This window comes from Triturus cristatus, chromosome 10 (genome assembly GCF_964204655.1).
Source record: "Triturus cristatus chromosome 10, aTriCri1.1, whole genome shotgun sequence".
Taxonomy (NCBI): Eukaryota; Metazoa; Chordata; class Amphibia; order Caudata; family Salamandridae; genus Triturus; species Triturus cristatus.
This window is the reverse complement of record NC_140593.1, coordinates 958,270,892-958,285,420: the sequence shown is the minus strand read 5'-3', so window position 1 is coordinate 958,285,420 and position 14,529 is coordinate 958,270,892. Positions and strand designations below refer to the sequence as shown.

Below are 14,529 nucleotides of genomic sequence, written 5' to 3'. Positions count from 1 at the left end.
TTGAATTATAGGAAGTGGATGTGTGTGGCGTTGAGTAAAATTAGGGCAGATTGGAATTATGTGACAAGGTATGGAATGCATAAAAACATGGAGCCTCTATATTGAGATACACACACTCATATATCTCACCATATTTAGTGGACTTCAACCACCCCCACGGCAGCCGCACACGAGCATTGAAGAAAGAGACAATTGCAACAAATGAAGCGGATACAGTGGGATGCGGGTTGTGATTTTATTTTGTTGAAAACAGTGCACCATACAAGCAGGAAACTATCAACTGCTCTCTATACATTCACTGAAAGAAAGAAAACAGGACGACAGGAGACTCCAGGCAGTGACCAGCATAAAGGTTTAACTCAAGCTGTGCCTATCAGCGAAGGCACACCAGCAAACACAAGCTGTGATTAGCAAGAAAGTGTGACCCACAGCTGTGGTAACCGCGCATACACTGCCAAAGGCTAGTGCAAGGTGAAATAACAGCCCTGCTCAAGTGTAACAAGCGCAGCCTTTAGGATAATGAATCTCTGCCAGTTGTTGAGAGCGCGTGGGCAATATCAACAGTTTAAAAAAACTCTCATAGAGAGAGGCAGAACAGGTGATTATGCCAGTGCGAGCACCCCTTAACAAGTTTAAGATATTGGCATTGTAAATGACAATGCCTTTTATTTATGTTTTAAAACACGAAAACAAAAATAAAAATCATTGTTATTTGCAATATCAATAGCTTAAACATGCCTAACATGCCTAAATGAGGAGACCTAATGCATTGCAAATGCTTGTTATTGTTTACAACTTCCAAGTTTGCCCAGTGTATTTTCCCATCTATTTAAGAATGACTTCAGACTTTTTTTTATGATACATTCCCACCTTATCCATTACATTCAAAACCTACGCATGGAGAGACGATCAATGGCGTGTGACCAAATACATTATCTTTACAGGGAAGATAAATAATGGCAGAAATAACAGAAGCCATCAGTTGGGTGATGATTAATAGCCCTCAAAGAGCCTCACAGATTCCCCCAACACTAAAGTTTCCCGCGGTCGTGAGCAGGCGGAAAGAGGTTTGTAGTATTCCACAGCGCGTGCAAATATGATGCCATCACGTTCGGGATCTGCTAGCAATAAGTGCACTCACGTGAACTCATCAAAGGTCACTATTCACTGCACAGCCAACTGATAGCGCGCAGGAAAAGTGCAAGCTGAACAGCAGTACAACACGTTAGTGCTAAAATAAGATAGTCAATCAATTAGTTAGCTGAACATTCATGGGCAGCAATTATCATTTTAAAGCATACCCAGCAGCAAGGAACATATTTTTATATAAACATAGTTATTTTTATACCACTAATACAAAGCAACATATCTTATTCATCGAGATTTATGTAGCAGCAGTGGCTACCACGTATAGCTTGGTGCAGACAGCACGCTCAACTCACCTCCCTCCATCTCTGTTAACTACGATATCAAAAGGCAGCTAAGTCAAGTGAGCTGTGTGCCCCTAAGCAGCTAAGTCAAGTGAGCTGTGTGCCCCTAAGCACATCTCGGTATTATTCAGTGCAGCTGAACAAAACGGTGCATTCCTCAAACCGTCAACAGATATGCCTCTAACCATGTTAAACAAGGAACAGTTCAACGGCATAGAAAAAGGACAAGGGAGTCATCGATGTAGTCACTGGAATCCGGCGGACATGTTCATATGGGAACGCCTCCTAGGAAACAAATCTATATAGAATGTATAGATACGTAGTTTGATTAAAAAAAAGTAATGCATTTTCCTATGAGACATCGTTAACGCGATGACTGTTAAAATTAAACTATTTAGTTCTAGAAGTAAGTCGCAAAGTGATAATTTAATTTCCAATTCAAACATGTGTATGAAAAGAATACAAAATAGTTATAATTAGAAATTTTTTTTTTTCATTAACTTGGAAACAATTTAAATCCAAGCGGAAAGAGGTTCATTGGTGCTTTCTTTTATGTTGTTTTTGGCTATATTCTTTTTCACTCCTGTTAGACAAAGTGAGCGGATGTGGTCTGATGGCTAGATTGCCGACTTTGGTGCTGGAGACCAGGGTTCGAGCCTCGGGGTAGCGTCCACATTCAGTGATTTTGGGCAAATCACTTTATCTCCCCGTGCCTGAATGTGTCCTTGTGTAATGTAATCGGTGCTCATGTAAAGCACTTCAATACCTTCGGGTCGAGTTGCGCACACATGCAGGGGGAGCACTTACAGACGGGGAGCTGGAAAGGACAGAACACCGGCCAGGAAGAGAGCACATCATCGCGTGCGCACCGTTGTGATTAGGCCGGGCGCCAGGAGAAAGTGCGTCGAGTAAAGGGGTCAGTAGCCTTGGAATGTTACAAATGACGACATAATCGTCATGAGGAGGGACTAGCAAGCCTTAAACAGATCGGAAAGCAGCATTTACTGACCTAAGCCAATAAAAAAGATGAGTGGCGAGTGGGCGGAGCTTCCAGGAAGCTTCCACACTAAAGTGTATACTGCATGTCTCGGAGAGACAGTGCAAGCACTGTCTAGGCGAGACCTAAAAAGGGGGGTCAGTTTTTAAATCTCCAGTACAAATTGTCAAACTGTCGAAAGGTTCTGTGTTGCTTGATGGAAAAGGATGGTGGAGCAAGAGATGGTTGATTAAGGCTTTTCAGAAACAAGCAAAGAACATCTTGAGTGCAAAAAAGTAGGGAATTCCAAAATCACTGTTGATGATCAGTTTGGAGCTTGTTGGCATAAAAAATTATAAAGTTTCAGTTCCCCCATAAACAGCTCAAGTTCACAAACAGCAGACCATTGTTTGATTTTGATGCAGGACCATACGGTCAGGAAGATGCATCCTCATTTTAATTGAATGACTCTTATAGTGATGATTCTGTTGCTCAATCTTCTTCTAATTTACAGCTAGATGAAGAGTTAATTGATTACAATGGTAGAGTCCCTTGTAATGTGTCCAGTGCTTGCAAAGTATAAAGAGTTCTATTTGCAATAAAGGAAAACAAAGATTTAAAGTTTAGTATTTTATTATAAATTCCCAGTAAATTATTATATTTGTATTAAAAAAGGGAAAATGATGTAGTGTATTAGATGTTAGCACTTGACTTACCTGAATTATATCTTGTTGTTATTTGTGTAGTGTTCCACGTTCCATTTCTCCTCTCTCTGTGTTCTGACCAGCGAAGCCAGCAGTCACTTGGACTCACAGGCAACAGGAGTAGGCTGTGCTGGACGTGAGCTCCTTTTATAATTGGAAATAAATTATTTACTTATTGCAATCTGCTAGTGAGACGTATTTCTTCACATGCTTCTAGCAGTGACAATAAATCCAAGTTCTACAACTGGAGAGTTGGATGATTGTTAAAAATGTTTGTGCAAGTATATATATATTTTGCAACCTATACGCCTTTTCCTTCCTGGTCAGATGTCATATACACCCCTTTGGGCCTGCGTTATAAAGCCCTGCTAGTGAACTTTACTGCTATAAATTCCCTGACGTTCAGGGAACACTCAAACATCCAAAGTATCCCTGCTGAAATGCTCAGAGCATTGCATGTGTTTGAAAATTGACCTCTTCTGGGTGATATTTACTCTGCCAAATTTTCCACCTTGTGTGCAAATCAATATAACATTTTCAAAGTCTATTTTTTGTTCTCTACATGAAATAGTTTTTTACCTTTGATGAAATTCCTTTGCATTCACCACCATGACAGTTAAAGGTATTCCTTTACTAATTAAACTGAGAAACAAACAGGCTCATTTAGAAGTTGACAGATAGCCCAACAGACCACCAAGTTAGCACAGGCCATGGCGGACTCTGTGTGCATTCCTGTTATGGATGATCTATGGATGATCATCGACCAAAGTGGTGTTGGTGTGGTTTTTATAGAAGGGCTTTCATCTGTATTCACCATCATCAACCATATTGTCTTGATTCAAAGATTGGCCTGCCATAACATCCAAGATAAAACACTGACATAGATTCGGTGTTTTCTGTCCAAACAAACTCAAGCACTAAAAGGTGGTCAGTATCCTTCCGTTCCAAGATCACTAGGTTAGGTGGGTTTGCAGGACACTTCTCTCTCTCCCCCAATATTTAACCTTTACCAGGCCCTTCTATCAAAACCTCTACCTTGCATTTATTACACTGAGTACATACAGTTCCTTCTTAATTTACAAGACCATGTTAAGTAATACCTGCTTAATTTTCCTCTGACTCTGGGTGCCATTTCTGCTTGGATGGATTAATGCTTTTGAAAGCTCAATCCGTCAAAAACAGAAGTTTTATTTGTGGTAGTCTTGCCACTCAGGGAAATTAAACTTTTAGCCCTAGTCACTTAGTTTAGCAACTTCACTTCCACAAAAGTTTGACATTTTGGGAACTTTTTGGACATTTGAACACCAAGCTCACACTGCATGGAGAAATCAACCTCACTAAACCTTAAAGAATTGTTTTTTCTATATGTAGACATTATTTGCCATATTTTCTTTTCTTTTCATTCTTTTAAAAAGTTCTACTCACCAATGATTAAATGCAGGTCAGACTTGACTAGGGCAATACCATGAACCTTGGTTTGCCTAAGAAAGAGATCCAGATCATTCAGTCTATTCAAAATGCTTCTACCTGGACTCTCTTTAAATTAGAAAATATGATAATGTCTCACAATACCCTAGACATCTTAATTTTCTTCTAGTAAAAAAGAGAGTACCCCAAGTCATCATGGTGAATGCACCAAGTTGTCTAGGACCTTGGACCTGAATTCCTAGAAGTGCCAAATATGTATTCCTAGGATGAACCGATGTATTCTAGCATTTTACATTTGTTTGACATAACTGCCACCAGATAGCAAAACTGGGGCAAGGATCTCATAGACTTCAAGCTGCCTTTACTTGGAACAAACTACCTCTTCATGTGCATATTACTTCTGCAATTTTCAATTAAGAAAGGCCTTAAAACTGGTTGTTTGCACACTGTGACTACTGCATATTAATATAATGCCATGAATTTAGCATTTAATTCACTAGGAGATTCCCCCGGAGTGAACGCCACACTTTAAAATGACCAGTAACAGTAAAAATCCTCAGTTTCTTGCTCATCCTAGAGCTATGCTTTTCCCTAAAAATGAATGTAAAAGGCAAGAAACAAACTTTATTTGAATTTGCTGGAGTAAGAGAAGACATTGCTTTTATCCAATCATTCCTTAGAACTTACCAGATACCATGTGTTAACATGGTTTAATTATTGTGACATTATCTATTGAGGGCTACCAAAAACAGATATAGAAAGTGCAATTAACACAAAATTGGCCGATTAGTCCAAAAAACAAAAAAGATCACGAAAACCTGTCCCTTGAAATCATTGCAATGGCTCCTGGTGGAACATCAGAAAAACTCAAAATGTGATAAAAAATACACAGATTGCATTTTAAGTCGTTGGCCATGGTATCTCTAAAACCGACTACTCAAATCATTGCCAAGAAAGTGTAGATCCAGCAAACACTCAGCAATCCAGTCAGTCAGTCAAGAATACTTTATTCGACAACTTAATGCCATAAAAGTGATCATATCATACAGCAATACATTTCATTGACACAATTTAAAAAAGAAAACCAAAGTTATTTTTTTTTAAAAGCATTCTTGGTATCAACCCTGAGACCGTAACCTAAAAATACAATACAATACAGAAATGTTATGAAAAATACAATGTGCAAATGAGCAATCAAATACAAATAGTCCCTGTTTTAACATTCCCAATATCCACCGGGTCATGGGGTATAATACAGTACAAAAAACGTTATATAAGATACCAAATGCAAGAAAGCCAGCTCGATCAAATACCAGAAGGATCCCCATTTATGATATTCCTGATATCAAGCCAGTAGGTCAAAAAACTAAAATACAGTACAAAACATTTTATAAAGTGCAAGGTGCGAAAAAGCAACTCAATCAGATACAAAAAGTCCCTGTTAATGGCATTCTTGATATCAAACTGGGTGACCGAGATCTAAAGTACCTAAAATGCAAAAGCATTGTATAAAGTGCAAAGTACTCAGCAATCCATCCATTCAAGTTAAAATGAACTTTAAGATAGATCGCTGAAACTTTAGGCAGATAGCATGCAACACCAAACGCAATCAGGCTACGCCTAAATAAATTATTTGTAACAAAAAGATATATTTCAGGAAGTTATCTTGCCAAAGGTGTGTGTTAGGTGAGGAAGCTTTCCCTCACTCAATTTCTGATCCCAGTTCTTAATGTCACTTTCAACTGCCTGCAATGTGTATTGACTCGATCTGCAGCTTCTCCTGCCCAGCATACTCTCAGCATCCTTCAATAGGTAGATTCTATTACCAACATTAATTATTTGTTAGGTCATTTGTAGAACACACCATGTGCACTCATGGCTCCTTCACCACATTCTGAGCACCAGATCACGGTTGGAACGTTTCAATAGTAGCAGACAGTCCATTGGTACATTGGGCCTTCACAACTTGATGTTGGTCCAAATAAGTGGAGTGCTGTAAATCAACTTTACATTTTCTGCAGTGGCTTAAAAAAAGTTACTCAATGGGGGGCAATCTGTTAGAACAGGCTGGGAGAGTCTTATCACTGACACACCATCAGCAGAGCAGCTGTTTAAAAAGGAGCATTTTTAAGTCTGCCATGAACTTTGGATAGCTCTCTGGTGACTTCAGAGAAAAAATCTTATTGTCTGTCCAATTAATGACCAACACTATATGTGGTCATCTTTAGGGTTTCTTTCTTTTGAGTCTTTCCACGTTAACCAGCTAGGAGTGAACAGATCCTGCTGGAGGCATACTGGGTTCACAGGTTTCCTCATTTCATAGACATTACAAGGCCATAACTTATGTTTTATGTTGTGTACATTAAACCTTGTTCTCTATTTTTTGTTCTTTTTGGAGAGAGTAGAATGCCTTCAATGCATTATTTTTATGTTGTGGTATGTTCATGCCATCGTGTTTTTAAGTTGTCCGCCGTTTGTAAGTATGGCTTTTGAGATGGCCGGTTTGTTACAGTACTTCAATCTTGACATGATAAATGACTGTGAGACTCTAGATTACAAATTTGGTAGAAAAGTCTCAAAAAATTAGTAATGTATAGCCTTATTTAAAGGTTGGTTGCACACATACTGGATTGTAACCTGCACTTTCTTTTGCACTGCAGCTAATGCGCTCGTACTAATCTGTCAGATCGTAAATGCACATTTGCACGAAGTTGCAACTCCTCCCGCTTCATACATATGAAGGTGATATTTAGCGAACCCCTGCAACTATAGAAATCGGTGTACTCTTTTCACCACCCATGGGAGCCTGTGTACACATTGGTACACAGGCTCCTATAGAGTTCAATGGGAGTCTGAGCGACCGAGTTCATCAGCATATAGCTGCATCTTACTCGTTCAGTGAGACTCGCACAGCGCGATTCGCTAGGAAAGCCTCTGGATCAAAGTCATACGGAGGGCTTTCCTAGCGAGATCGTAATCAGGCCCTTAGTTATTAACCATTCTGCTTTGTTATATGCACCATTAGTTGGTAACAGCTGAGCCATGTGCAAGAGAGTAGGGAAAATATATGTGCCAGCAACTCTGTTCTTTTAGTCCATAGACTTTCTCCTGCCACCATTGCGCGGCCTACAGTAAGATCTCAATTTCAGCGAATAATCAACAAATGTCCAATTAAAATGTAATAAATGAGGTTGAACACTGATACAGGCGTGGGGATGTTTACCTCAAGAGTAGGGCAATAAGCTACTACCAGGTTTTAAATTGTGTAATAGAGATTACAGTGCTTTCATCATGGCAGCAGTATTCCTCTGTTTTGCCATAAGAGATGCCTATGAGCTGGGCATGCCATAGATCTTGGTAAGTAGCCATTTTCATTTGAACAGGTTCCTACTAACTGCTTAAGAACATAGGCAGGGACCTACTGGTCTGAAAGCTGATTTCTGTTCGAACACTAGGAGAGGTGTGCAACAACTCATCTTCGATTTGTGTGCATTTTATATTGCATTTCAAAGCACTTTATCTTAGGTTAAAGTTGTTCTAAATATTGGGTGCCACAAAGTCAGATAAATGGAAAAAAAATATTATGTATAACTAGCTATCCTTTGTGGAACTGGAAATATTTTCATACTAAAAATAAATATGCCTCTTTTAACTTTTGAAGGCTAGCAAATTAAACAGATGTGTTTTTCTTTGTAAGTACTGGAGTAGCAATGTTTCATCTAAATATGATCTTCTCTATAGACAATCCCGCATTTGACAGTGAAACAGAATACGCCGACAGACCTACATCCATCAGTTATGGCCAGGATGAATACACCAAATCCAACTCTGACGGACACACTGAAGTTGATGGTAAGATTGCAATTTTCCTACACTGTGGATCAAACTAAGTTACCATTAAAATAATTTAAGGGCACATATAAATGTATTGCAGAACTTTCCTACAGCAATTGACTAGAAATATAAATATATGTAATATATGATACCCATTATTAATCATTAATGGATCAATGCTTTACTGTGTTGTTTTAAATAAAATGGGCATTAGTTACTACAACGGTATTCACAAAATGGTATATGGAAATATGCATTTTGACCAAAGTGCCTATTGGTCTTTAATTCGCGCCAGTTTCACAATTTTAAACTACATAATTAAAAACACAGTTAAAGTTGTCTCATCTTTTTGAGATCCTGCATTAAATTAGTCTACTGGTAAAAGTACAAGCATCACACCCATAATTCTGCTGTTTCCTTAGTGGCCACAATGAAATTACTTAATATTTGTATCCTTCAAAAATGTTATTAAGAAATACACTGCATTTTAACAGACAGTTTACATTATCAGGTAGTGTAGCCTTTAACATTTTCACTTAAAAAAAGGAACAACATAATGATTGGATCATTTACACAGTACAAGTTTGAAGATTCATGCTATGTAATTTCACATTTCAACACAGAATTGAAATCCATTCTCAAACCGCTAACTTCCCTCACTTGCTATCACCACCCATTCCCCGTCAGCAGCATATTCCAATCCAATCCAATCTTTCTTTATTTCGGTCCGTGGGCCATAAAAGAACATTCACAACACATACAGTATATAAAGACGGATTAAAAAGCTAAAACACAGATAAAACAGGCTAAAATTGTTACAATAACCGTTAAAAATCAATCAGTATTAGATCCATTGCTGGTTCGTAGAAAAGCCTTTCGCGCCCTCCAAATAAAACTTAAGAAATGGAATACGGCATAAACAATTGGAATTTGTGTGTAATATTTAAGGAGCCTAAATGCTACTTCATGGCATTGTATACCTAGGTTCCTGCACAATTGTACCAACCACCTTTGTTTAATTTTCTGATATCCAGAACAGGAAAAGAATATGTGAAGTTCGGCCTCCTCTCCCCTACTGCATGCAGGGTACCCCAAAGCAAAACTGCCAGACCATTTGTTAGTAAATGCACGCAGAGGGAGAGAGCCATGCCTGAACTGTACATACAATTTCCTAGATAGGGCTAGTTTTATTTCATCTAAGCATGGCTCCAGATTATACGTATCCTTTATTACCAGAAAATTGGCTGTAAGAGAACCAGTGGCAGAGTTTTCATGGAGTTGGGCAAGTTATCCCTCCCTGTAGCGGCTAAATAGTTGTTTGCGCGAAATTGCAGCACAAGCTATCTCCGGGTTGCTCCATAGGGTGTCTCTACCTATGATATGGAGACCTTCCTTGATGTGTGTGAACCAAGCCAGTTAACCTGTACTGGGAAAACACAGTATATCTTGTAGCTCAGATCTATACTCGGCCAGTTCTGGGGTCACCCATAGACGTCGCCAAAATAACATGGGTCAACAACCAATTTCCTCTGCAATGGGTCTTACCCCTAGATCCAAACTTAGTGGAACTAGTGGGGAACTCACCGGAAGACCGGACAGCTGTCTGAGGAAACTGTTATCGGTTTTAATGACGGTCTTGGGGAGACAATTCCCCCAGAGTTCAGCCCCATACAAAGCAGCACTCCTAAATTGGGATTTATAGATCTCTATAACCAGTCCTGCAGGCTTATAAAAAGAGTTTCTGTATATCTTGGCCAGCCCGCCAGCGGTCTGGGCCAGCCCGCCAGCGGTCTGGGCCAACTTTAGGCTAGACGTATCCGTTTGGGACCCCCAGCCCATTTTTTCTGTTAGGGTGAGACCTAACTAGGCAAAAACAGATACCCGCTCCAGTTGGATACCATTCATGTGCGAGTTGGGGCGAGTTGAGCGGGCGGGGTTGAAAATCATATATTTAGTCTTTTGTATGTTGATCACCAACCCCCTAGTTCTACAGAACTTGCAGAACCCAATAATTCTCTGGATGCCCATCGGAGATTTAGAAAGCAGGAGGGTGTCATCTGCAAACATCATTTCTGGGATTAGCTTGTGTGCTAACTTGGGGGCATCTATGTCCTTCAGTCCACTGAGCAAGTCTACCAGTCCGTTGATATAAATACAGAACAGGGTTGGGGCAAGAACACAACCCTGTCTAACTCTGTTAATTGGAATAGGTGGTGTGAATGCCCCGTGCATCCCATACCTAATTTGGGCATAGTTGCCATCATGCAGTCTTCTGAACATGTTCAGGGAGATAGTGTAGAATTTCAATGTGGCTCAGTACCACCCGGAGGGCATCTCTAGGGACCATATGAAAGACACTTTTGAGATCCACAAAGATCAAATAAAGACTACCACCTTCCAAATACACTGATTTCCAGTAGAGGAAATGGAGCCTAAACATTTGCTTGATAGTGGATGTTTTTCCCCTAAAGCCATCTTGTAAAGGGCTCATGACTTTGTGTTCCTCCAACCAGGTCTGTAGACAATCCAGTAGGATCATGGCAAAACCCTTCTGCGATACATTGATCAAACTGATTGGTCTGTAGTTGATGGGTAATAGGAGGGACCCTTTTTGTATACTGGAAAAATCCCAGCTTCAGCCCAGGTTTCAGGGAGTGCCATCCCTTTTAAAATATCATTGAAGAGCACCCACAAATAGGGACCCCAGATGTTTGGCTCGGCACAAAAAAGATCCCCTGGTATCTTGTCCAATCCTGGGGCTTTACCACGAGCTATTCTTCTTACAGCTCCGGTAACTTATACCAAGGTTAACTCAGGGGTCTCTAACTAAAATTCTGTAATGGCTGGTTTGCTAAGAACTGAGTACTAGCTTCAGCCTCCAGGGGAGCGTAAAGGGCCTGGAAATGCTCTTTCCAACTATCAGCCCCTATGTTAGGCTCCAGTGCCGCCTTCCCGTTGCTGCTACCTGTTGTTACGATATTCCAGAATACTTTCATGTCCTTGGCCGCTAAGGCCTGTGTCCATTGGTCAATTTCCCAGGATTTTTTTGAAAGTGCAATAGTATCTTTATAGTGGACCCTCGCTGTTTTTATTTGGGTTCTACTCTTGGATTTTATAGCCACTATTAAGGCTCTCTTTGCCTCCAGACAGCTACCACTAAACCAGGACTGCTTTACTTTTGTCCTGCCCCCCTGGGCACCCATGGGTCAAAAGATATCGCCAAATTGGCGGTCAGGGCCTCATGGATCTTAGCAACATCTGTTAGAGATGCGACAATGCCGTCTGCTGTTGAGAACTTTACTAGTTCCAAAAGAGTGGGTATGATAGATTCAAATAAAAGGGCCATTCTTTTGGGCGATTGTTCAATCCACGCTCACCTTACTGTCCGCCTGCCATTGGTGAGTGTTAGTCGATTATCTGTCGTTAGGGGTGGATCAGGATTTCTCCCAGTGACTGGGAACAGCAGCTCCAGAGTTAGGACATTGTAATTGCTGTCATGTTGTGGCAAGACAGCAAAGTCCACAACCCTATCCCACAGTCTATGGTGGACGAGTGGCCAACCCTACTAATCGTAAACCTCCCAGGAGTGTCAGAACTGGTTCAGCCATTGCAGGCTGTCAGAGAGTTTTTTTGGGTAAACGATTCGATCTGGAGAGCCAGTGGTGTCCAAGCCCTGATTGGAGAGATTTAGACTCAGGGATGGCCCAAAGCTCACCCCCCTTTGTGGGTGGTGTATCATTAAGATCTTTCATTGGCTCAAATTGACAATTAAAATCACCCCCTAAGACCACCAGAATATTATTGGGGAGACTGGAGATTAGGCCGTCTAGTTGGTCTAGGGTCGGGGATTCTTGGCCGATCCTCACAGGCCTAGAATACACGTTCACTAGGACTAGTTTAAGATTTGTTGAGAAAGTTAACATGATAAACAGGATGTCATCAAAAGGGTACGCTACCGGAGAGAGGAAAAATACAACAATCAACCCCTTACAAAATAATTAACATCATACATTCATTGATAATAAGTAATGTTCCAAGAAGAGCAGTTAATTTCTTATATTATCAAATGATACAAATCTTTTTTATCTCTTTTTTAAATAAATATACAAATAATTTATCACATACAATCAATTCAACCTGTACACTATTCTTTGTAAATCATATCAGACAAGAAAGCCGCCATCTAATCAGGAGAGAACCATCATTTCGGTACATGTCTCCACAAAAAACATCAACAGAAAAAAGAGAAACATATAATAAGAATTTAACTAAATTACAAAAACTCCCAATATTACTATTGACTCAAACAGAAGACACCATTACAAATAACACAACATGTTTCAAATATGCAATACACAACTAACACACTTGCGCCAACGCGCGTTTCGGAAATGCCATGTACCATCCTTTCATATAATGCTTGGAATTCAGAAATACATTCTGTCTAACATTTTAATGTAATTGTATTCAGATACATTCGGGGCTCCGTAAGATATATATACATACCAAACTTTTTAGAGGCTATTCAGAATCCCAGGCGCTAGTAAGTGTCGACGATGCTTCAACAGTGCATCTCGAATTCAAAACCATGGATCCTGCAACTCAAGATAGAATTTTATCAAACAGGGCACAGAAGATGTCCTATATTGACATGGTTCCGCAATGAGGTCTTCAGACTAAAAACATAATTCAGATTGAAAATTCGAGGAAGTATTCAAAAGCGGATATCACCTGGCGGTTTAATGGGGTCAATGGGGTCAAGGTTTGAATCCCGAACAATAGAGTTTTTTAAAAAGTCAGATGTAGTGGCGTATAATTCCAGATTCGGATGATTCCGTCATACAGTCATCTATAATGTAACTGGATCGCCTCCTCAGTGTGATATAAATAAAAAAGTATAGGAAAGATTCCTCTTAATTTATGGAACCGCCATCGTGTTCACACGCGATTCACCCGGGTTGGAGTCAACCAGAGTGGCCATGCATCCTAGATGGGAGCCTACCCAGATAGATAACCCTCCAGAGGGTCTACCCAGTCCCTGTGATATGGCAGGTATTTTGAAGGTTGCAAACCCCACGCGCGGGGTCTCCTCCGTTGCCCAGGTTTCTGGTAACATGCATATTTCAAATAGGTCCACAAAATCTCCCCAGTCAGGACCGCTCGGTTTGCTTTTGAGGCCTGCTACATTCTAGGATAAACCCCTAAGGGGCATATGTATGAAAAACCCATTTTGGGAGTCCTTAATAGTGATTTTTTGCGAATCGCTATAAAGGACTCACAAAGCGGAATGTATGTAGGAATCGCAAAATTAATTGTGATTCCTTAATATTCCTTAATTGTGGATCGCATATTGCGAGTCGCGAATAAGGAATACTTTCCCATTCATTCCTTTGGGCCTAGAGGCCCATGGGAATGATTGTGAAGACATTCGCAATTTGCGAGTACCCATTAGTTACTCGCAAATTGCAAATTTAATTTCAAGTGTGCAAGGGTGTCAAAAGGATACCCTGTAGCACACCTGAAATATGTATGTGTGCACATGTGGCGCACATACATGCCCTAAGGGCAAGTGTGTGCACCACATGGCACTTAGAAAAATGCAAAAAAGTGCATTTTTCAAAGAAATCGCAAATTACCACCAACTTGAAGTTGGCGGTAGTTTGTGATTTCTTATGCCAAAATCGCACAACTTGGGTACTTCCTGCATCACATTTAAGAAATCGCAATTTGCGATTCCTTAAATGCAATCGCAAAATAGGGAATCGCAAATTTTTATATTTTCTGATGCCCTTTTGGGATGATACATCACAAAAGGCCTTTTCCCGTTTGCGAATGGGAAAAAGGCTTGATACATATGCCCCTAAGTTTCTTCATTATGCTTTGGTTACCTAGACTGCCACCCAGGGTTTCAAGCTCCAGTGGTTCTACTATCTTAGACCACACACTGCGACACCCGCTCATAATACCAGCGAAAGCTTCAGGTGTTGCCCTATTTGTTATAACTACAGGGGTTTCTAGTACACTAGGCGTATGAAATTGGGCATATAAATTTATGGGGCTGGAATTGGCTTTTTCCGGTGAGAATGCATTAATCTTAGAGTTTAATGTTACTGATGAACCTGAGAAGTTGCACATTCACAGGATTATCCCTGGGACC

General features: G+C 40.2%; 1 protein-coding gene across 1 annotated transcript in view; it reads left to right on the top strand.

Annotated features, from left to right (window-relative positions):
- TMC5 (transmembrane channel like 5) overlaps positions 1-14,529 on the top strand; it is a 524,224-nt gene that overhangs the window by 196,579 nt on the left and 313,116 nt on the right. The window contains exon 4 of the mRNA XM_085628842.1: positions 8,280-8,390. Within this exon, the coding sequence (XP_085484968.1) occupies positions 8,280-8,390 (111 nt within the window). The remainder of the gene's footprint in view (positions 1-8,279; positions 8,391-14,529) is intronic.